Consider the following 25,773-nt stretch of genomic DNA (forward strand, 5'->3'; position numbering starts at 1 on the left):
TAATAGGCAACTGAGACATTTCCAATTTTTTTTTAAGTAGCATAAAGGAAACCCTGTTTCTAATACATACACAGAGAGCCCACTCATTAGTTATGTTTATTAGTTATTCTTCAAATGGTTTGAAGTTCAAACTTGGATTAACTTTCATTACTGTGATTAGGTACTAGAAAACAACTCCACTCAAATTTGTCTGTCTAGAAAAAAACTGCTCTGTTGCTTTTAGATTGCATAATTTAAACATGTTTAGAAGTGTCATCAGCACCGGTTTTTACCAGAGAACAGGAAAAAAGTTACTCAGTGCTTCCTTCAATGCCTTTTCATCTGAAGACTTTATTCTGCAGTCAGGTACAGTGGACATGGAGAAAACACCTGAGACCGGCCTCTTTTTTGTCTAGAGACTATCTAACTACTTCACATCTATTTCATCTATGCAAAAAATTAAATTTTTCCTGAAATTTTACAGGGCTCTGGAGTGAAAAAACCACACTATTTAAACAGTGTAGCTTGCATTTACCTGTATTTTACATACTGTTTTATTATGGTCTTTCCACTTCACAATGAAGAATACCTCTTACTCAGTGGCATCCAATTCTCAGACAAAAAATATTCAGGAAATAAGAGTCATAGGGATAGCTCACTTAAATAATTCAATGAGCAGCTAGACAGATGTGGTCATAATTCTGCAATCTCTCTGAAAAGAAAACAAAAATATCTCAAATCATTTCATTTCCAGGGAACAATTCCTGTCTGCACTGTACACAGCGGTCACATTCCTGAGCAAACTGAACAAGCACATGTTCCACTGACTGACGGGCAGCTGGCCCAGGGGAAGGCTCCTGGCTCAGCTGCTGCCAGGGGCACACCAATGCCACAGCCTAACCTGCAGCCCAGCCCTTCAGAAATATGCTGGCATATGGATGGGGACCCAGAGAGTACAGCTGCCCATCTCAAACACTGTTAAGGCCACAGAAGGACTTTGCCATGAGATAAGCACAGAAGGGAACTTGGACTGTAAGATAAGCCCCCACAGCAGGAACTTGCAGCAGGATTAAAGGTGGTACTATTGTCTAGGTGTTATCTCAGACCTAAGAGGAGGTTAGCAAAGCTGGGGGAGAAGAATGTATCACTGATAATGGACAGAAAAAATTGCAGAATTTATGGGCCACAAGGAAAGCCAACTCAGCAACTATGCTGAATCAGCTCTGACTGGGTAAAATGTAATTCTGTCAGGGGGAGATCACAACCACCGACTCACGCCCACTGACCCTAGAAACCCAGCAACCCAAAAGAAGAGAAAAGCTTTAAGAAAGAGCATTACAGAATTGTATAGCAAATGAGCATTAAATTCCTCTGTTAAAATGTATTAATAGCAAAAAACTTTGAACAACTTCAGGATCCCCACCATCAAGAAGTCTAAGATGAAAGAAGCAACAGGATGCCACTGGATCCATAGGTGCTGACCATCTTCTACTTGATTGACCTCTCTTTCCCCACCCATTCCACATTTCTGTTTCTCTCTACCTTACATTCATTGTTAAATAAAATCTGTACTTTTGGCTTCAGCATTTGGTCTCATTTGCACCTTAATTCAGGCAGAGGCATCTCTCATTAATTGTATCATAACAATGTTACATGTGCAACATTCCACTGAAGTTCATGAAATTACTGTTGACTATCTTGTACTATGACATCTTATTATACATCTGAGGAGGGATGTGCAAGAGTGATACAACTGCAAAAATTCAGAATCAAATCAACTATATAGCATGGTACTGTCAATGGCATAGCAATTCTGACATACTGTAATTTACTACCCACAATCTTCCCCCTGTCCCCAGCTGTAGATCTTCATGTCCAGAAAAAAGCACTAGGTCCTGGTATTTTTTTCCAGACTTTAATTCCACTACATTCCCAAGCAGGTTTTTCTCAATGTGAATGAAAGAATTAACTACTTCTCACCATTGTACAGAAATGTCCAACAGACAAGTGTTGGAGAAGAAATTTCTTCATAAATACAATTAGTCTGATGCTCAAAACGTATTTCTCTCCAAAGCTACTGAAGATTCCATTAGAATTTCCTTTTTGCACTTAAGATGCTCTGCAGGAGCATCTGCTTTTTAACTTCAGTTTAAAATTGCTTAACTAGAACATACTGCACAACTCATGTTAACATGTATTTATTGGCTTTACACTTACGGAGAACTCAAAGAGTTTGTAAGATTTTTCCTCAGATTCCTGCAGCAACTGCTATACTTTATCAGATGTGTGAAATGCATGTATGGATGCAGAAAGCAATTTTGTTCCTTGGTCACAAATACTGGCTGTTTAAACTCCTCTTCTGGTCTCAAGTTCTTCAGAGGGACTTTAATCTCATCGAGTAGAAACTACAACACTTCAAATGAAATCATTAATGAACCAAAGTCACCTCCTACATCCAAAAACACCATTTCCCCTATTCAGTCGCTGATTTTAAGAGCCTGAGAACAGCAGTAGAGTTATAATATTCCTCTCTGAGCTACCTCATCCCTTTTTGTGAGCTTAACAACTATCATAGGGTGTTGACTGGCTTATAACCGTCACTCAGAAACTGAGTCTTTACCAAAGAGAGTGAAGTGAAAGAGCATAAACTGACAGCAATCACTGCTAATCGATCCTCTATCCAACTCTGCCTTGAACTCCAGAGCAAAGCAAAACTCTGAGCATAGAGTGAGATATCATAGTTGGAGCAATATGGAATGGGGCACAGGGCAGTTTATAAAGAACACTAGTCCAATTAGGGAAGTTTGAGTGTCAGGATGTTGAATTCCCTATCATTTCCTGGCACCATTGCCTTTAATTAGGCCATGGATTGATTGCTGCCTTTGTTCTCCGTTGACCCACCACTGACTCTGACAGGGGTTGTATTTTCCCCTGCTACAATTAGAAGACAAAATTGTGAGTGTCAGCAAGCATTACACAGGCAACCATGCTGCTTAAAACTGCAGAGCCCTTAAAGAGAGGATGTGTTTCTAACATTAACACGTTCTTTTTTTCTTTACAGGATACACTAGGGTAGAGTGGATCCTAGTCCAACAATAAGTTACTGTTGAGGCTAATTTAAATTTGTCAGCACATTTGTATGTAGGGTATCAGGAAAAAAAAAAAAAAAAACAAAAAAAAAAAAACAAAACAAAACAAAACAAAAAAAAAACACCACAGAGCAGAAGTAGCTAATTTAAATCTACCTGGCTCTTTCATAATTCAGAATAAGAGGTGGGTAAGTGAGAGAGAGTGAAATAAACCACTGTTTGAGCATTTAATTTGTATAACAGCAGCAGTATGTAGAATATAAGGCTTTATGGCAATCTAAAGCACTATAGACACCCACAGTGCTAAACTGCAATGCAAAAAAATACATTAGGGAAAGTAAAATTTGAAATAACATTACACAAAATCTCTTTCTACATTTATTTTATATTTCACATTTTAGTAGCACTCAGAGGCAACTGCTAAAAACAATAACTAAAAAATATCAAGATCCCTTATGCCATGCACTGTACAAGTCACAGTTTTTTCCCAATGAGAATTTACATTCTGAGTAGGGTCACAAAGGAGGCAGGGCAAACAAAGGCAAACATAACTTGTAGGTAACACAGTTTGCTCAAGGCCATCAGATTTGTCTATGCTATTGTAAAAAGATTTTCAGCTTCCATATAGAAGTTTAGGAACTATTCACTGTGACACATTGCTTTTTGTCATTAAAACACAGGTCCTGGGAATCACACTATCACACTCTCTGTGACTGTGGCAAGTCATTTCACTCCTCCATGCCTTTGATCTCTAGTCATATATCCCTCAGGGCAGACAAAAGCCTGGAGGATAATTTATTAATACTTGGGAATTATTTGGGCATACTTTGAAAACTCAACTAATGCATTTATTGCTAGAAGTTGTCCCGATATTTAAAAAGTCTTAATGCATTTTGAATAATTAAACTGTCTGAATATGGAAAGGCTCCTATTAAATATGATTCCCATTGCTACAAGGAGGCAGCTCAAAAGACATTGGAAACTGACAGCAATGAATTAAAACTTGGGTTGGATTTTTCTTCTTCTTCTCTGGCCATTTCTTTCTCCATCACCCATGCTCACCAAGGTCTCACAGTGCAAGACAGCAGCCACTTGTGGAACCAAAAGACCACCAGTTAATTTGGCCAGTAAACCCAGGCAACCAGCCTCTAGAGGATCTGCCTGGGTTAAAAATGGGTGTCTAGCATCCATGTTCCTTTACATGTAGGAATTCCTTTATTGCAGTGGTGGGAGAACCAATATCCACCCAGAGAGGGAAAGCCATCATCAGGGCTCATTTCTACCTTGCCACTCCCTAGTTACTCTTTTGGCCGAAGAGACAATTGCAATAAGTGAGCTTTGAAACAGACCAGGGTAGACCAAGTTCAGAATCATTTGAAGTTAAAAGGATACTTGCTCAGTGTCTGGCAGTCAGGTTAGTCCCATTGTCTCTTTAAAATTTGACAAATAGAGGTACAGTTTTATTTTTACCAAGAGGGTTATTCAAAGAAACTTTGGGTCATTTTGTAAGTTTTCAAAACAGCTATATATATATGTTTTTTAATTTTAAAAAGAGAAGAAGCTGAGACAGTTACTGGGTGTATAGGACAGAAATGTTAACAAAAGGGAAGTGCAAAGGGAAGTCAGTAAATGTTTACTCTATTCCTAGGATTCCTCCAACTTGGTGAAATACCTCTAACAGGTAGAAGCACCCTTGTATTGTACTAAACCCCGAAGTATGATTGGTAGTGACAGCCAAGGGACTTGCACTTAGTTCTTTTTTCCAGCACAGCTGAATTAAGAGAAAGATAATCAACAGCACAGGCTGAAGCCCTGAACAGCTACAGGGACATGCTCTAGAGGAGCTTAATGGCTCACTGCCTGTGCTGACCAGAAATAGAAAACCTGAACAAGCCCCATGCACCTGTTGTCATACTCCCTCCCAAAGGTAGGCACCTGCAGAAGGCTGTTTAGCCATGGGAAAAGCAGATCAGGGTAAAGACATGTACAACATGCAAATCTGCATGTTGTATAGCTGCAGAAAAGAAGCTTGATGTATTCGACTGCCTGGTAAGGAAACAGACACCAGTACAGCCCAGCACAAACCCCTTGGTCTCGGCAGGGTTAAATTCCATCTTTTCAGCACGTGCAGGGGCAAGTCAGATGTGTCTGTAAGACCCACTTACGGATTTCAAGCACCTTTTTCCTTCTTTTAGACTTTCTTTGATTAGATGATATATAATCTACTATTTGTCACTGCAAGTGGTCTCCCATGACCACACATCAGTAGAGCACGAAACACTACATTTAAACTGCTACTGTCAATACTGCACTTCATCTCCTTGCACTGCCATACAAATTCACTGCCTTCCCACCAATTCTAAGGGTAGGTATTCTCACATTTAAATTGATCATCTTTCTATCACCTTAAAAAAAAATAGTAACCCAGCAAAATACCATGAGGAATGCTAGCAGAAGTGTAAAAACTAAGACTGCAGTTTGTGAAAAGGCTGGCTTTTTTCCCTCTAGTTACAAGCCTGTTTTTTCACCATGCACTCATACACAGTGGGGGAAAAGGAAAAAAAAATTGTTTGCCCATGGCTATAAGTAGAATCATAGTGTTTACGTATAGTGATGTAAGATGAGCAGTTCACGTCTTGATCAGTCAGCTAGGTGTAGAATTAGCTCTAAAAAACACAAATACCTCCAGACTGAAGGTCATAGGTGAAACAAGGTCTGATTTACTGAGCAACATTGAATGCATTAAGCTCCCTTTTTGCCAGTACCATGAGTTTAGGGAAGAGTTTGATTTTGCCACATTAGCTCCCTATCAAGTTCACCAAGAGACGAGAAAAGAAAATGCTGACATGAGACAGGGCAAGGACGTGCACTTGAGAGGACAGGGTTGCAAAAGCAAGGGCAACAGGGGTACAAGAGGCTGTACAATATCTGGCCTTGTATATACTCATCAATTCACTGCATGAGCCCCAGAACAAGTTGATTTAACACTGAAGTCCACCCTGCTTTGAAGTGGACGTTGGACTAAGTAATTGTGAGCTTGGTTTGAATTTTCCATCTGGGCAAAAGAATGATTATGGGGGCTATGGAGGTACAAAAACAAGTTGTAGGTTTATTAGCCCTGTGTTTGTTTGTAGGCAGATCTACCGCTCATGCAGCCAATTCAGCAGGCTGAGGTTAGCCCTACAAAGATTTAATTGTGCCATGCCACCCCAGTTCACACAGCTTGTTCACATTATTGCTTCTGCTGGTAGTTGAGAGGTGCTCTTTGATAACACCTGGTGCACAGAGTGAGGCCTGCTTTCAGATACTTACACACACACTGCTCAATTCCAACATTCAAAGCTCTTGCTTACACATCTGGTGTTAGTTACTCATGTGTGAGCAAGCTTGCTAAAGACAACACCATATTCCCAAGGCCCAAACTTCACTTAAAACTGGATTTTCATTATTCTATACCACCAAGTGAAAGACAACACTAAGGCTCTGCTAAACATCACTGTAGAATCAAGTCTAACATGCAGAAGAAAATACTCTTATGACAGTGTTTCCAGCTGTAGTCCTCAATTCCTTTAACACTGTTAAGAAGCCCTGTTTACAGACCTGCCAAACCCACTGTGGTTTGCTGTAAGTCGTAAGAAATTCACAGCAACTCTGAAAAACTAGTCAAGTCAACACATTTTGGAATAACTTAGCCAACCTGAAAATGGACAAGATCCTTCACAGCAAGCTGCTTTCCTTGAAAAAACAATAACAAGATTAAAATGAAAGCAAAGTGAAGTGTGATCTGTTCTTTTTTACCAGCTCCTGCAGACCCTGGCTGCCAGGCAACACAGCAAGCCATTTCCTTAGGGTTAGAGTTAATTGCTATAATCACAGAGCCAATGGCAATCCTGTCCAGGTGAGCCATTAGTTAGGGAAAATAAAATTATCAAAAGGGAACAGAAAATAGGGTAGAGAGGTTAAAAAAGCATAGAAGTTTTTTCTAAAGGGAAGAGGTATACAGTATGTTTCCTGGTTACAGGAAGAGAAACAGCAGTATGGAAAGAAAGGACAGGGTTGTAAGCCAATTAGCAACTCTATGTTTTGGGTGCTGTAACGAGTCTCAGACTGCCTGAATGGATCCTTCAAGAGACAATGATAAAGTGAAACACAAAGTCCAATACTGCTTCACCCAAGAGAAGTGTGGCCTTTAACACACAGATGCATTTCACCCTTGTTTTACACCCTGCCATTTCACACTACAGCTAACAGAATAAAAACACTGATGGGGTCTGGTGCGGGATGTACAGTTAACAACGAGCATAATTATTTTCCAGTTATTTGTACGTGCCCTGCAATATGTTTCCTGTGGATTTTCTACCTTAATTCCCATGCTGGTCTCCAGCTCTCTCACAGCATGCCACTGGAGGTCTGACATAAAAACAGTATTCTAAGAGAGCATGCAGGTTGCCACAGATGGTTCAAATTAAAGGCAGCCTAACAAGCCATTCCACAGACAAAGAGGCAGCACATCCAGCAGTGCCCACACTGAGCACGGTGTCTCCAAACGCCCCCTCAGGGGACACTGCAGCACTGACACCCAGCTCACCAGCACAGCCACTTGGCTGGCACCACGCAAGAGCGCAGGGCAAGACTTTAAAGGCTGAGCAAGGCAAACACATACCTGCTAACAGCTGTCCAGCACACTGGACTTGGCTTTTGGGAAATTATTCCTCTACATTCAAGGCAGCCACCATCAGAAGCGCCTTAAAAGACCCTCTGCTCCCTAAAGGGATATGCAACATTTTTATGAAGCCCAGCAACACGTAGTGGACTCTGGTAGGCACCACAAGAAATACATGAAGACAGTTTTGACGAACTCGGGAGAAAAAAAACTTGTGCAAAATAGCTACAAACGTGAAGGCTGTTAGAGCAGCAACATATATTCCAACATTTTAATCATGGATGATAAACTTCAGTGTTACCCTAAAAAGTTACTATTAATGTAACAGCCAGCAGGAAAGCAGGCAAACAATTAACCCATGATAGAAAATATTTTTATTTCTTGTTCTTAGCATGGGGTTTTTTTCTGAGAGATGAAACTTTGTCAGAAAGAGACACTGAGATCACTCCACAGAATTGCAATAAAGCATTAACCTGGTTTCCCAGTCACCTGGCAGAACTGCAGACAACAGTATCTCAGTGTGCTTTTTGCCTACTGTTCTCAGGGTCTCACCCAAGGCTCATGAGGGTTACTGATGGGATCTAATAAATACCTCATAAAGATTATGTTTGGATCAGAAAGGATGGAAACAAAAAATGTATAGATGCCCTTTTTTTGCTTAACGAGTATAATGACAACTGAAGTTAAAGCAATACAATCCTCAATGAAGACAAAGAGAATTAAAATTCAAAAACTAATATTTTTGCAGTTTAAAACATGTGAATAATGACAGTGTAAAAGAATGTCTAGGGAAAGAAAACAGAGATGGAACACATTTGAGATATCATGTGAGACAATATAAATTGCTACTTGTAAATTCTAGATATGTTCTAATGACAAACTTTATAAAAAGTAGAAAAACACTTTCACAAACATTTACTTCTCCACTGAAAAGAAAAACACTGAAGAATCTATTCCAATTAATGTTCTAACTAATTAAATGACAAAGGCCTCCTTTTCTGTTCTTTCAGATGCAGTTTAATAGCATTTATATGCTGTCAAGTCTTGCATCATCCATTTGATCTCTGGAAAGGCAGAGAGGCAGACAGAATACAAAACAAACATTAACAAATGCTACATGAATACAGAATGCCTAAAATGTCATTCACACCAGCAAAAAGCCAAGGACAATTAAATCATCCTTAGACATGAACTGTCCAAGGTAGGAAGAAAGAGAATTAATAAACATACTCTGGGGGAAAAAAAAAAAATCACATAAAACATACCTAACCCCATTAGCAATTTTGTTGTTGTTTTTAAACTAGCAGCCAGTTTCTGATACCAGACAAAGAATCAGAAGTCAAGGTCTTTCCAAATAAACTTTTGTTATACCTGGGTAATTAGTTACCATATATTCAACTGCCATATTCCAATTCCTTTAAGGCTGACAGCTTTGAAATGCAAACTGCAAGCCTCTTCTCCCTCTCTGTACAGAGTCAGAAAAACCAACACCTCCTCAGCACAGAACTGCTGGAGAATGGGATGATCAACATTAGCAAAAAAGGGAAAAGTCTAATAGCCTAATACCTGACAAGCAGGTAAGAACACTGGACACCATTTTATGCAACTAATAAGTTCACCACATTGCTCTCTAACTCTTCTCAGCTGTAAAAACAGAAGAGGCAAATATTTCATTCACACGAGATCTATGTACATACTTTGGTAACGGGCACATTGGTGTGAATATTTGCAGTTGTGCGAAATCCTGTGACTTCTGTGAGCATCTTGATGTTACAAACCACCTAACTACCTCTAAGAACTGTCCTCTTCCACCAGATAATTTAAAAAGATCTTTATATGGAAAATTAGGTGGGCAAAGTCCCATTCCACATCACCAGAAGATATTCAACATTTTTACTGAAAGCCAGCAAGACATACAGGAATAGCCCGAGGGCAAAGGCTAAGACAGCAAGAAGCTAAGGGTTCCAATAATGAAGCAACAATTTAAGAGAGCTGCAGCAGCAGGGTGGAGCAGATAGCAGGAGACAGCCATCAACACCACAGCAGGGTGGTGGGACAGGACATCCATCCTCACTTCAGCTGCACCCAAACTCTCTGTCAGATTTAGCACCGTGATGGCAAACTTCGGCTAAGGTGCTTGTTAGTGTAATCCAGTAGCTAAATTTTGTGTAAGTGCTAAGTCCTTCTGGCCTGACACAATGTTACCTGTCTGCCACTGCATCAGAGGTTATCATTTTATGTCCTTGCAGGTAAATTCACAGCAGCTTAGAGCCCTGAAGCTTGATGTATTGGCTGGAATTAAGAAAAGTGGGGAATTTATCGGGATCTTTATGTGCTGGGAATATATGCTAACTACAAAAAAATTGCCTAATTTTTTTCTAGGTTGGCCAGAAATTCTACCCTGATCTCAAGAGACCTTTCCATCAAAGCTTAAATTACTAGACTTTCAATGATAAGTTATCCTAGAAAATCACCTCAAAGACAGAAAAAAAATAAAAAAACAAGTATGTTGAAGAAAGGTGAAAACAAGTCTGATTCCTGTCATGAATCAGTGATGTCCAGTGATAACTGGAAACAAGGAAAAGATGAGGCTTTCCTTCAGTGCAAAATAGATTTGAAGACTATCTCACTGCCTTTTGAAGACAGTAATTATGATTTGTCAAAATAGGAAAACAATCCAAGCTTTTTTCCCTTTTCCAGCCACTGCAACCTCTACTAAAACAGCAACAAACAAATCAACAAAAACCAAACCATGCTTATTATTTACCTTTAATTATACACGTGTCTAGTCAAAAACCAGAATAAAACACATTTCATTTTAGGTTTTTAGAAGTAAAAGACCCATTCTTTACCCTGAAAGCCATTTTATCCCATTTCAGAAAGCTGTATGTCTAATCACAGTGAGAACACCAGGAATTCTGCAGCCATTGCTGCAGAAAGTGCAGGAAAAGAAATATAGACGCAAATGCGAACATAAAGAGAGAAAACTCATATAAAAGCTGCACTGAAGCAATGAATCCTATCCTCTCATTTCATATGGAGGTGGGTAAATAATGGCACAACAGAGATTTCATTCATGCAGAGGTCTAGGGTATGCTGGGAAGTCTCAATGTGACAATTTGCTGCAGATGCCTGCTTAGAGGAGCCATTTATCAGTGTCACCCATGCGCATTACTACACACAGCTTCCTCAGCAGCCTGATTCCACACCAGCTTTCCACATAGCATACTCTAGTCCTTGATATTTCAGGCACAGAAATAACCCTTATCTAGGCCTTAGCAGTGTGTGCTTATTGAAACAATTTGTATTACCCAGAGCACATGGGTTTGGAGTAAGAAAGCTACAATTTTTTTTTCCTTTGCTGATAAAAAGAACAGCAAATTAAGAGAAGTCACAACAGTTTCCCTCCTGCTCCCTCTCCTCTTTATTGCCCTGTTTAGCTCATTGCTTATAAACAGCTAACACAAGTATTCCCATCAGTAGTGCTGACTCCTGGAGGATACAGGCATCTTGGATGTTTCATCTCTTGTTATACTTAAGTGGAATATTAAACAGGCAAGACAGTAGCAGACCAGGCTAGGAAGAACCAAGTAACTAGGACTGACAAAGAAGGATGGCAATTTAAAGCACTTCAATCTGTAAAGTGCTTCATTTAGAGCCATCAGTGCCAGTGCATTCAGCCTTCATGTATACCCTCCCTCACCTTCAGCTGTCCTCTCACACCTCAAGTCTATTCTATTCTGCTTTCAAAGGATTAACAAGTACTCCTACTTAATATCATGCCTTAGAGTGTCCAGTACAATAATACTGCAGAATTAGTAAACTTAACACTATAAGAATTCAAATTAATCTGGAAATCAAACATTTTTTCCCTTCAGAGACAGGCACAGGGAAAAGAAAAACGAGACTGAATTAATTCCTATTGCTGATGCACTAAAACAGACATCATTTATTTGTTATGCTGTGCAAAATTGCTAGTGCAATGAACTGAATTCCTATTTCCTACCAAGTCTCAAATTGACATTATGGAACATAGATGTCTTTGTGACTGGTAAAAAGAGTAACAAATCAATTAGATGTAAGAAAGAAAAGCCAGTCACATCTTTAGATCACAGGATACACCAGCACGTTAATCTTTGGATAAAAAAAATTAATTTCAAAATGAAAAAATACCAAAGTGCATTAAACCAAAGACAACCTTGAGTCAATGCTTTCTACTCTTCTAGCTGCTTGCTAGTTTCTGTTTTAAGAAAGAGAGACAAACTGAGAGACAATAAATTTTAGTGATAGCTTTTTTAAAGAAAAACAGAACACAACCTCCATATGCATAATTTCTGCAAGACTTTAAAGTGAGCTCAGGCTTTTACAGAACATTGGTTTATTACCCATTTCTCCTTGCTTCCCTAGCATGCCACCTGTCCCATGGAAGCACTGTTGCTTTGCTGCCTGGACCAACTTCATTCCTCACTTCATTTCATCTCCACCCCTTGTATTCTTCCTCTAGTTTCTCCTTGGGCTCTTTCTGTACTCACAACTGCTCATGTTAGGAGACAAAAATGTATTGGCCAACCTGCCTTAAGTGTCTACCCCACTCCTTGCAACTTTGAAAATTGTTAAAAAAACAAACAAATAGGACAGAGATGTGATCAAATACCTGTAACAATTAAGCTCTTGTCAAGAGCTTACAAGAAGCAGATCCCAACTGTTCATTTAAAATGAGAAAGCACTTCATTGAGTTGACTGCCTATCTCTTATTCCTCACCAAACAGCCTCTTTGCCAGAGCACTGTAATCCATGACTTTACAAAGATCAACTCTGTAAAATCTTGCAGAGCTTGTTTTCAAGGAAATGGAGAAGGCCACTTTCGTCTCCTACCAACCATAACTTCTTTCACCCACCTCTAAATCTAATGCAAAATCAGGAGAATTTTTGTCAAATCCATTATTCAGAAATGGATTTGACACACAGGAAAAAAAAAAAAAAAAAAAAAAAGGGAGTCTTATTAGGCATACTAAAAGTATAGCTCTGGATTTAGGCTTACCACCCACGCTGCAGAGCTGCTTACAAAGCCATCATTAATGGCCTTCCAGCTACCTATCATTTCCCCATGTTCAGCCTGCCCAGACAGCTAGCTCTTCCTTTCTAACAAATACCATTTTAATTGCATCTCCCACTTGGTTAGCCTACTCGACCTCCAGTAAAAGCCATCTATGGTCTAACAATCTCTTAAATCATACACATGCAGTATGCCTTCCTGCTAGGTTCACACATATGCAGGCTGATTGTCAAGAATTTCCATTAGAAATCAACAGCAGATGAGATGAACTGACAGCTTTAGGGCTAATGAGGAGAGAAAAGTAAGGAGGGAGTGGAAAGGGAGAGGTAAATGGCAAAGAATGTTTGTGTATTGTAAATGCATTTGGGCACTTGACTGTGCCTTTCTGGTGCCAGGGCTTCTCCAGTCCCAACACCTCCCTCTGAGCAACAAATGCCAGCCACACAGCCTCAGCCACTGTTAACTCTTCCTGTGGGAATGCTGCCAGCAATCTCAGCATATTAACCCTGGGAATACTAACATGATTTAGAGGACTAGTTAAATTTTAATGATACCATTAGGAAGGAGGAAAACACACAAGTCACACTCCCACTTTGGTGCATTTGGCTGCTGGATAGGATATTAATGTTTTTCTTTGCCCATCACTATTAAATGAGCAGTGAAACTAATAGAGAAATGAAGAGTAATGGCTTCTATTCTTACTGTTCAGCACCTGTGTAAAGCCAAGGCTGCCTTATTGCCCACCAGGCTTTCTGCTGGAGTCCATCAGGGGGATGGAATAAACGGGTAATTCTTTCAGCATTTGGCACTTAACAGGTCAGAGGTTCATATAGCCAAGAGGCACAGAAAAATAAAACTTTCCAACTGAAATAGTAGCATGTAATCATCCAGACAATCAGTTAGCAGGCAGAAATCTGCTCTCCTGAATAACTTCAGCATAATAAAGTCTGAGTTTGGCTTTGGTAAGATGGGAGTTTGCCCATGTGACTTACAGGAGCCAGGACAGAAACATGCTGAGGCCAGTTCTGCCCAGCTTTTAATAATGAGCTCCAAGCAACCACCCTCTTCAGCACTGCAGGATTCTCTCTCATATCTTCAAGTACACCTCTGATAAAAGGAATGGGAAATTCCCACCAGAACAACACAGAGGGCCACAGAAACTGAGGGTTTGTATTCCTGAATCCTTGTTCATCTTCAGTCAGTTTTGAGGGTGGTAGAGAAAGAGGGAATGAAACATGCACAACTTGGGGAAAATTAACTCCATCCTGAGGCAGGTCTCCTCAGACAGTTCTCAACAAAGTTGAAACCTCCAAACCACTGTGAAATTCCAGTTTTTCTTCAGGAAAAGAAAATATTTACTGTGGTAGATATCAAAGTCTCCTTTCATTTGCTTTTCCCCAAACATTCACGTGAGTAGAATTTTGTTCCAGTGCAAATCCATGGAATAGAGAAGCTGTTGTGAATACTCAGGTACAAGTAAATGATGTGTCAAACTATGTATGATTTAGAGAGCATAGGGAAATAGAGTAGAGGCTTGCTATTAATAGATCATAAGAAATCCACAGGTCAAAACACATTTGTAAGGAACAAATGCATATAAAGCAAGTTCCACTTGAAGGTAATTTGGAAGCCAAAACATAGACTATATTCCCACTTTAAAAGTTTCCTACAGAAAAGGAAGCTAGCTTTCCTAGAGCTAGATGGATGTTTCACATCAGTCATATTGCACTGGATACAGATATCCTACATTCAACATACACAGTTCCTTTGACACATACCACCAGCAAGAAATGTAAAGTGTTTTCCAGGTGCACACTCAATTGGGCTTGGAGCAGTTTTTACTAGAATAAAGTAATTTTTCAAAGACATTTGACAATTTTTTCCTGAAACACCAAATCTATTGAATAAGATCATTGACCAGACACTAACAGAGCAGACACCTTGTGGCCTGTAAGTTAAGTCCAAGTTAATTTGGAGGGCAACGAATTGAGAAGACTCAGCCCTTCTTTGTTTAATAGGAAGGTGTAACAACTTTAAACACACAATACAAAAAATTTATATTAAAAAATGCTTTAGCTAGAAGTGTCCAGTTCCTTCTGAGCAAAGTCTTTTGTTTTCATGGTGAATTGCAAACCAAATCCAGTTTAATACCCCATTGGTTTCCTCAGGTCTCTTCAGCAGAATTTCCCTGGCAATTTATTATTTTTAAACCTACAAACACTACTACCAAATACAGTTTCAGTTGAAAGCTGAGAAGAGGAAACCAGTCTGAAGTTTCTTCAGAATTAAGTATTTTCTCTTTCCTCCTAGAAAACAGAAAATGTCTTATAATATGTAAAAAAATCAAGATCAACCACATACTATGTGATTTAGTAATACAGATTGAACAGAAGATCCTTATGACAATGTGCTGGTTTCAGCTGAGGTAGAGTTAATTTTCTTCCCAGTGGCTGCTATGGGGGTGTTTTGCACAGCATTTTGTTCTGAAAACAAAGTGGAGTGATGGTGTTTGTCTTGCCAAGTCACCATTAGGTGTGATGGGGCCCTGCCCTCCTGGAGATGGCTGAATACCTCCCTGGCCACAGGAAGTGGTGAATTAATTCCTTGTTCTGTTTGGTTGGCTTTTGCTTTCCCTACTAAACTCTCTTTATCTCAATCCACGAGTTCTCCAGCTTTTACCCTTCCCATTCTCTCCCCAGTCCCACTGGTGTGGAAGACAGCAAGCAACAGCCAGGGCTTAAATATTATTTTTGTCTTCAACTATGCTTGTTTTTGTCTGTCGTGGTTTAAAAAGTATACCAATGCTGAAACAGTAAGTAGTTTTTAACAGCCTTACTATGCTGTATTATCTTAAATAAAATAAATTGAATTCTGACACCATAGCAATAAATTCAAGCTGCAATTGAACACACCAATTCCTTAAGACTGATTCTTTTGTATAGGTGGTACCATATTTTCTTTTACTGTCTCTTTTGTAAAGTAATCCCTGTATTCCGTGCTCCAGTTACAATGGAGGCTATGGTTGGATGCATTGTGCTGCTCTCATCAGTAGCTTTCTCAGAGATCACTGGCTCCTTGCATCTGCTGTTATAATAGCACATCTAGTCACTCCCTGATCAAAAGGATCTGAGTTTAGAAAGAAGCATTATTGAAAGTGTTTGAACTATCTATCATTTTTATAAGAACTAAGGCAGGGAGCAATCACTGTGTATTCACACAGGAGACCTGCAGTGATGCTAACTTATGACCTTCATATGGAGAGGACAAAGGAAAGGCACATGGGAAGCCCACAAGGGGCCAGGACATCTTAGACCTGCTCTGCCAGAGCAGCATGCCTGCTGCTTTGAAGGCACACAAGTATTCCCTGGTTAGAGCCATATCATACATAGAGCTGTGGCCTAAATTAAATCCTACTCGTTTTCCTGAAGTCCAAATGCGCTCACTAAGGTCAATTTCATGCAAGTCACTAGACTTACAAGGTTCAGATCCAGACTGAAGAAACAGTCACGTTATATTATGGAAAGAATTTTCATATTCTGGTATGCCTTGCAGAGTGCTTCAGCCTTCATGACAAGTTCAAAACAGTTCAGTCAATTCTCCCCTGCTCTATGAAGTGTCTTGTGTTGATCTAATTTTACTTAAAGAAACTTCAAACACTCTCTCATCAAAATATTCAGCTACACTGTAAAATTTTCTGAGCAGGAGAGTGGAGGGAAAAGAAGCATTAGCAGATTCGTATCCTGGTTGTAGATGATACAAGCTATTATAATTGTACAAAAAAAGTCTGATTATATGTCTCAGGTTTCAAAGCCAGAGACAAACACAATTCTTAGCAGCTTCACTAGGCTCATAGTTATGAAAAAGAAAAAAGAACAAAACCAAACCTGGTTTAATGTAGGAAGATTGCAGAGAAAGTAATTGAAAATAAAAATGGGCAACACAAGTCATTGGGTTCTTCTAAACTTGTAAACTTTCTGCTCTTAGGATACTACTTGTGTGTTTAATTTGAATTAAGCAAGCTGTAATTTGTAACAACACCCCAATAAACGATCTGCTTTTCTGCAATTGGGATACTTCTTGAACTGCAGCTTCAACAACAGTACTGTGGGCTAGGGATTATTCATTCAGTGGCAGGAGGGGAAGGTGTATGCCTGTTTTCCTCCATTTTAACAACATCAATGCCTCTCAAGCCACAGATGACAGTAGTAAGATGTAAGCTAGCAATTTAACTTAGAACATCTCTTATGCTTTTGACATGCAGACCTCATGTCACAAAATGCTGCAGTTCTGACTACATTATGTAGAGCATGACAGTCAAGTTTATTGTGGTGCTGCAGGTTCAGTGCTTGGAAGCACCCCAATTACATGATGTCAAAGGCTACGTGCTGCTGATGTGGCAAAACCACCGTGTCTTTCAGCCCTGCAATGTTCTAATAATCTGCTGATGCCGGCGTGACTCCCATTACATGCCCATGGCCCACACTGGTAATGTGTGACATTTTTTCAAACACTGTCTGGGGAACTCAGATGGATTGTCTTTGTTCCTTTTCCCCTTCCAAAACTATATGCCAAAGTCCTACACTTATTATAACAAGATTTCTGTGGATATTGCAATATTTACTTCTAAGGAAATGTAAGACTATCTGAAGATACAAGATGATTTTGGACATCAGTGCAGCATTCATGGCATGCATAAAACATCTTGAAGACATTTCATTACCCAGCATATGAAGAGGCCAATTAAAGACTCAGCATTAACTCTGTATATCTGAACACATTGTTTTCAGAAGCACAGCCAAGTCTTTGTACAAAAAAAGAAACAATGTTCTCCTCCCTGGAGATTTACTTCCTCAATACTTCCCTCTTCACCCTCAACAGTTCTGTCTGTGGTCTAAAAGTATTTTCTTTTCTGATAGGAAACACTATAGTTTCAATTCACAAAATATAACCATAGGCCAGTTTCTAATTTGCAATGCACTTATTAATGACAAGCCTTTTTCATCCCATAGAGAAAGCTGCAGAGCTAATGGCTTTGACAGCTTCCTCAAGAGCAGTCTTTACCACACAGCATCTTCACCCTTACCTCAAAGACATTTGCAAGCTCAAAAGAAATAGTTATATTATTTCACATGTTGACACTGCGGATTGCAGCAGCAAGACTTCCAGCTGCTCCTAGAAAAGGGCTTACATTAAGTCATCAGCAGCAAAGGCATATCCATTTGCCTCCTCTAGTCCTCTGCAAGCAGCTGTAATTCCAGTGCAAGTGAAGTAGCTCGGTTTCCCAACTTGCCAGGAAGCATACAATTGTAAGAAGATTCACAGATGAGTTATGCTAAATGTTTGGTATTGTGACCTGTGATGCAACACAAAAGAATGGTTGTTGTTGCCTAAACTTTAATGGAGTTAATCCTCCCAAATGCTGACAAATTACTGCCTCGGGCCATTTAAAATCACATTTCTAATGCAATAATCCTATCTGCATTACAATGAGTTGGGATGAAATGATTAGGTGCCTGAGATTTTTCTGCACAGTGAATTAAGTCACTATACAGACTGGCCGTGCTTGTTCACAAATTAAAGGTCTGGACAGAAATGAAATTCCATTATTCTGCCACTTGCTAAGCTTTGAGGAAGGCTTTATTACTGTCCTGTCTCTACTGGGAATGTTTCTAAAGTAGCTACCAGCTAACAGAAACCTATTTTTCATTATGTCAGCTTCAGGGCTTTCATTATTAATAATTATGAGTCAAGACTTTGACCACTAAATGAGAAGACTAATTCAACAATATGCAAGCAAAAAAAAAAAAAAAAAAAAAAAAAAAAAAAAAAAAAAAAAAAAAATTCAGATGGTGCCAGTAAATGGGCAAAAAATACCAAAACAAAACCGTACCCTGAATGCTAGCTCTTTCCTTCTCTCTTGAGCTGAGAGGAATGGAAAAGACTGTGCTCAGAATTTACCCAATTCTTAGAAGCACAGACTTTTTAGGTAAGGGGAGGTCCAGAGGTCCACAATATAAACCACCTAACAACATCAGTGCTATCCATCCTCACCATTTATAGTAGACCCTTATGTGGGATGTGCCCATGGGGAAGACAGTGTGGGAATGCCATGGGAAACTACAGTCATTTAGCATAAGGCATTTCCCCAGAGTCCTCTGCCCCCCAGTGCAAATGAGCATACACCCATCACCTGTCAGTTTGTGGTTGTCATCTCCCCAAGTTCTGGAAAGTTCCCCATTCTCGTTCTTTCTAATGGTTCCCTCTGTAAACCACTCCTTCCCTTTTCCCTCACTGGCCCACTTTATGTTACCCTTATGTTACCCCATCCCTGCTCTTCCCATTGGATCATCTGTACCCTAGTTACTCCTTCCCTCCCGTTATATACCCTGGCCCATCCGCCCCAGGGCTCTGAGAGTCTGTCTCCCCTGAGTGTGGTTGTCTCCTTGCTCCTATTTCTGCCTCCCTACTCCTTCAATCAATCCTCAATAAACCTGCTTGGATTCCAGCAGCTCAAGAGTCCTTTTGTCTTCCTGGTGGGGATTTTAATTACGCTATCCAGGCATCCACTGACCAGCCAACTGAGGGTCACCCTGCGGGACACGGTCGGGGGTAGCCTGCACCCTTACTTCCTGACCCAATCACAATATGCCCGGGCAGCAATTCATGTCTACACACTCAAAGTAGCTTAGTTTAAAGGCTGTATTCAGGATTTTTGGAACCACGTACTAACAAATTTTATAACTGTCAGCTTGTGAGCATTCTCATTAGCATTCCATGGATTATTAGCACACAATATTATTCATTACACACCAATATAGCAACTTTTCAATTGTTAGATGCCTGTGATGTGTTCATTGAAGACAGGTGATATCACAGGTTTGAATTCAAAACAAACGGATTTCACAGAAATTTTGATAAATTTGGGAGTATGATGCCATAAATTTCTATGCTAGAACTTTGTCTGATGCTCTTCTAAAAATGTAGCCTAAGAAAAAGCTTAGCATAAAATTAGCAGTAATTTGAGATAATCTTTATCATCATGCAACATAAACCCCACAAACAACAGGCACCAAAAGCTCCAAGATGCCCTCAGTCACAAACTGCAGTGTGCATCTATATCAGCCACCTGTGCTAGTCAACTCCCACAAGCCTGCTTCGCTTGGGGGTTACAATAAGATTTAATTCACATAAAATATAACCCCTTCTATGAATGTAATTGCTGAACATCATTAAGTCACATCTGTAACACAAGAGGAGGAAAAAGAAACAATAAGCTTTTAGCACTATTCTTTTTGCTATTGGCAGGGAACCTGGCATTTTAAATGGCTAGAATAAATTAATGTAACTATAATTACATATTCTTCACCTTTGTGCCTCACAAAAAAAAAAGTTTCCATCCTGTTGATGTATTAGGAGAGAATGTTTCTATTTAGAATGGAAAGCTAAACACCTCAACACTAACAATGACCTAGTCAGAAACAGTTTGCTCTAGCTAAAGTGTGGCTTTTTCTCAATCAAATGAAAAGCTTCAGTACATAGCTTCATGCATAAAGCCTGGTCTGTTTATTAAGCAATTAAGCACACTATTACATTTGACAGATATATACAAACCTTTACATGACTGCCCGCTGTCAGAAATATCAATGTAGGTTCACATTTGGATAGGTTACTGCAGATTCCAATATCTGCTACTAGATACACATTAAAACACAGATACTCTCATATTCTGCTTGCTCTGCAACACGCACTATCCCAGATGATGAGCATTTCTAAATACAGCATAAATGGAAAACAGGTGCTACAGACTGTACTTATAATACCATAGTACTCATAATACCATAATACTAGGCTGTCTTCAACAGCAACAAGAGAAAATATGTCAGACCTGGCTACAGACATTTGAAATGCTTCATTTAATAGTTCTAATAAAGGAATATCATCAATTAGCTGTGTCCTATGGGCACCACAGACTTGAATTGTAGGATGTTTTGCAAGTTCTGAGGGAATACCCAAAATCAGGAATATTATCTGCTCCTTCTTCCACTTAATTCAAGTGGCAGGATCCATTCCACACTCAAAAAGCCCCTATTTCCATAGCAGCAATCAAGAGCAGACCTCATAGGACCCTGAAAAAATGCCATCTACATTGACACAGTGTGGTTAGACTTCAGTCTCAATCCAAACCAAAGCCAGTTTTCCCCAGACACAAACAGGTTTCCACATTTTTGAGAAACCCTGTACATCTCACTCTCAGCAAAGACATCCAGAGTGTTACTAGAGGCAGCTCACAGGCCCTGACTGAAGTAGTACAGCCCATGCCAACACCTTGCTTTCCTCAAAGCCAACACTGATAAGGCTACCCCATTATACCAGGAAAAACAGACTTTTAAGACCACCACATTATACCCAATCCAAAGAAGTCAATGGCACTAGCCATGATGTTTGTGTCCCACATATCCAGACCAGAGGCCTCACTCTGCTGGGAAGCACCCGTTGAAGGCAAAAATCACAAGCCCAGAAAGTTCTTAACAGTCACAAGCCAGAAAGGATGAGAGAAAGATGCTTCTGCAAACAGTCACAGCCAGCATCACCCACCACAGAAAGGAGTTGTGTGCCAGCTCACAACTCAACAAGAATACCTCAACATGATTGAGCCTGCAAGTACTATTAAGCATAGCAAATAGGGCAGAGGGTCACCCATGCCCATGGAGACCACCTTACTTGTGCCTCCTCCCTTGCTCCTAAATGCACAGATTGGACAGCACTTCTGTCAGTGGCACTCCTACAGAAGTGGAAGGTTTGGAAAGGAGGCATAAAAAGAAAAAAAGGAACATAGGTAAGAAGGCTAAAAGGCTACTGATACAAATAAACATTGGCCTGTACAACACCATCAGCTAAACTAAGTGAACAGCAGAACAAATAGCAGCAGAAACACAAGGGTAACCTCTCAGGAAGGCTAGGATGGGCAATGTCAATCACTACTGCAGTAAAGGAACCCTCTGCAAACATTTACAGGACTAAAATCAGTCAATTTCTATTTAACACCGTGCCTTGATGTTAGTTTCATCCTCCCCTCTACCCCTAATTCTCAGTTATTCTGATGGCTCCCATATCTGTATCAGTAATTTCCCACCTATACTCACAGCTGGTAATTACTGTCAAATCACACAGCCTGAAATTTGACAAGATTTTGGTACAGGGCCACTTTAAAGTGAATCAACCATGTATTAATGGTTAAATTTACTACTAATTTTGGTGGATCCACCTTTCCCTGTTCATGAATAATTCAGTTAAGTCAGCTCTTGAGACAAGGTAACAACCAGCCCTTGAGTCTTTTGTTCATGAGAGCACCAGCTCCCTCTCAAAGAGCACATAAATAAATCATGGAGAGTACAACAGCAGTACCAGGGACCCTCTCCCAGCAGTCGGCTCTCTTCCATGATTCCTCTTTATTGTAACCACTAATGAAAACTCTTTGAAGTGGAAGAGTAAATATTATCATTTGATAGTACCTGGACCCAACAAGGCAAACAAAATTGCATTGTACTACATTCCAGGAGCTGCAGACCCATTCACAATACAACGCTCACAAGGTTGCTATGGAGGAACCCAATGCTTACTATTTTAGTAGCATGAGGTCAGCCAAGGGCTGCTGGTCACTCCTTTAGGACTGTTAGCCTTAATCTTATATGCACAACAAAAAGGAAAAAAAATCCAAAACAAAACCAAGGAATTTCTGAGTATGCCTTTGAAGGTACCAAATACCCCAAGAGAGGCAGAAAACAGGTTTCCAACTGTATTCAGGATGAGTCAGCTCTTAAAACGTGAGACCAAATGTCAGCAATGCTTACATCCCCTTTCAGCACAGGATTATTCAACCCAACGTTCAGAGTCCAGCAGCTTCAAGTATTTTCAAGTCTTATTGGGAATAAAAAGAAAATCTGGCGCTTCTCTACAAGAGAAGCACCACCAAGTTATCCTTCTGCTAAAGACACCTGGGAGAACTGGATTCAATGCCATGGTCTGCCACAGCCTCACTGAGTGACCTTTGGGCTCACACAGCATTTCAATGCCTCATGTGAACCCAGAGCTACAGAAGGGTTTCTCCCTCAATGGAAGTAGAAACCACTGGCATCAGACCATATGTACACACCTCACTACTAAGTTGTCTGACAAGTCTAAGGACGATTTGTACATCCATCCTGTAGGAATCAAAGACAGCAAAAGGGCAAGGGACCAGTGACTCCGATGTAATATTCCCACCCTTACTTACACCCACAAAACCAAAAAACAAACACAAAACAAAAAAAAAAAAAAAAAACAAAAAAAAAACCACACACAAAAAAAAAAAAAAAAAAAACGCTCAGGAAATAGCACCGAATCACTGTCAATACAATAATACAATGAAAAATGGGGAAAAGAAGCACGCTGGAAGGACTGTCACAGATTCTCCTGAAGCCAGGCCGCCCTCCGGAGACAGAGGCACGCTGCTCCACATGAAGCAGGAGGGGATGGAACAAGGGAACAAGACCAAGAAGGGAGAGAACACAAATAAACCGCAAAGCGCTCGGCGGTGACACCGGCAGAGGGGAGCCCAAGTGGCCGACAGCCCCGGCGGCTGCTGGGGGCCGCTCCGGGCACAGGGACCCCCCCGCCTCCCCCGGCCCCGCGCTCACCTTGCTGCTGACGGGCCCGGGGATGAGGAGCTTCAGCGCCTGCCTCTTCAGCTCCGCCAGGCGGGCGTTGCAGTGCTCGCACCAGACGCCGCGGTCCGAGCCCGGCGAGGAGCCGCCGCCGCTGCCGGAGCCCGGCGAGCCGGTGCCGAAGCCCGGAGAGCCTCCCAGGGAGCCGGGGGAGCTGGTGCCGATACCGGGCGAGGCGGGTCCCGGCGAACCGGTGAAGGAGCCCGGCGAAGAGGTGCCAGAGCCGGGGGACGGGGTGCCGGAGGAGCCCAGGGCAGAGCCGGCTCCCTCCGGCGCCGGGCGACCGCCCGCCCGGGACTCCTCGTACGCCTTCCGGTACCAGCTCTCGGGGGAGAAGGGGGCGGCGGGCTTGGTGGGGGAGCAGGGGTCGGTCACCTGGAGCGGGAGAAGGAGCAGCGGGTCAGGCAGAGAGGCCCGGCGGCGCCGGCAAGTTTCGCTCGGTCGCTGCGCGCCCGCGGTGGCCCCGCGCCGCGCCCGCCTCCGCGGGGCGCCCCGAGCCGCCGCCGCTCCGCACCGCGGAAGTTGCGCGGGGCCGGGAGACAATCGCCTGCAGCCGCCGGGAGGGAAGCGCAGGAGCCCCGGCACCGTGGCGACCAGCGCTCCGAGCCGCCCCGGTGCCGACAACTTACCCCATATTTTCTGCTCCGCGCCGTGACCGCAATCCTCTCCTTGTTTCCAGCCACTGAATTCATGGTGGCTTCGCAGGGCGGCGGGAGAATTTCCTACAGGTCTCCCAGTCCGCATCCGAAGGGAATAGCCGGTCCCGGGAAGTCCCCCGCGGAGCGGGCAGGCTTGCTCCCTCCGCCGCCTCCGACGGGATCGCTCAGCCCCAAAACACCCGTCAGTTCTCGGGAAAACGCTTGGGGCTGGGGCTCTCTCCCGGTCGGTTTTTCTTCATTGTTTCCCTTTTCATTCCTTTACAACCCTTGTTTTCACAGAAACAGCAACATCCAAATCAGGAGCGGTCCCCCCCCCGCGACAGGCAGCACAGCTCTCATCCGCAAGTGAGGTGAAGCATCCAAGGTAGCCTTGGGAAGGCGAAAGAAGGAGCGAGAGCCGCGCTCTCCCAAGCAGAGGCGCTTTCTGCCTCCGCTACAGCGGCAACTTGTTCCCTTCGCCAAGGTTTGTAACTGAGTTAGAAGAAATCCTCCAAAAATATCGGGATCCAGGCTCTGGGAGGAGCCTCCGCGCCCCTGGCAGCCAATATCCTCCTGCCCATTTGTGCCTGACAGTTTTGGAAGGGAGGGAAGGAAAGACCCGGGCTGTGGAGCCCCGTGCGCTCCTCGGTTAGCGGCGGAGCTGCAGGGCTGGCGGCGCCGGAGGCTGCCAGCAGACTGCCAGAGCCTCACCGCTACTCTGCGCGATGCCTCGGCTGCCGGGAGGGTCCATTTTATTTTGCAGTATTTCTTGATTGACGTCTGTGATTTCCCCCCATTCTTGAAAAGGGCGGGTGGGTGCGAGGAGGGGGGAGAACCTTGTTGCTTCCACCGCAGTTATTGGTTAGTTGCCTCTATTCAGGCTTTAATGAACGTGATTTCACAAGTGTTCCCAGTCCTTCCTAAATAACTAGGAAAGAAAAGCAAGCTGTATTTATGACAGTCACTGGCATCTCTTTTCCATGTTGTAATTTTACGTGTATTAATTTAACATGCAGTCAAGGGCATCATAAATTGATCTCTTAACAATGAAATTCTACAGACTTGTGTCTCTGTTAATCTTTCCTTTCTAATTACGATTTCCATTTGCTGATCATGTGTATCTGTTACATATCCTTTTTTATTTCAAATCCTGTAGATAGAAAAATCATCTCTAATAAATCTTCCCCCTCAAAACGAGTTGGTAATTTTCTCAGAAATGGAGGCAATAAAGACCTAAATGCCAGATCCCCTGATAGGATCATAACATGGATAGATTGATGCAACTGAGAGGGCAGAACACACAGGGGACTTGCATCCACCTTTCTAACCTCCTATTGTTACTTCCATATAAATGCATCCTTCCAGCATCCCTAGTGTACCTGGGCCATAACAGCCATGAGGAAACAACACCAGCCTGCTGAATCGCTGAGCAAGGAATCTCCCAGTGCTTGCATGTCTTTCCAGATACTCTACCAGTAGTAAAGATGTGTAAAATGCTCTGTTGTGTTTTTACTTCACTATGTTGTCACTCTGAGAAAGGAACAGCCATTCCTGATGTGGTTAGGAAAGCTTTAATCTAAAGCTGATACAAGTGATGCCATCCAAGATAGCCAGGCTGCATCGTAATGCCTTTTGCGTTTACATA

General features: G+C 41.7%; 1 protein-coding gene across 1 annotated transcript in view; it reads right to left on the minus strand.

Moving 5' to 3' along the window:
- The window catches only part of KIF26B (kinesin family member 26B), a 270,993-nt gene extending 246,601 nt beyond the window's left edge, over positions 1 to 24,392 (minus strand). Inside the window, exons 1-2 of the mRNA XM_053973226.1 lie at positions 24,120 to 24,392; positions 23,464 to 23,865 (exon numbers count right to left, since the gene is read on the minus strand). Coding sequence (XP_053829201.1) covers positions 23,464 to 23,865; positions 24,120 to 24,182 — 465 coding nt within the window. The 5' untranslated portion in view covers positions 24,183 to 24,392. The remainder of the gene's footprint in view (positions 1 to 23,463; positions 23,866 to 24,119) is intronic.
- Between the last annotated feature and the right edge of the window lie 1,381 nt (positions 24,393 to 25,773).

The sequence above is a fragment of the Vidua macroura genome, chromosome 3 (genome assembly GCF_024509145.1).
Source record: "Vidua macroura isolate BioBank_ID:100142 chromosome 3, ASM2450914v1, whole genome shotgun sequence".
Classification (NCBI taxonomy): domain Eukaryota; kingdom Metazoa; phylum Chordata; class Aves; order Passeriformes; family Viduidae; genus Vidua; species Vidua macroura.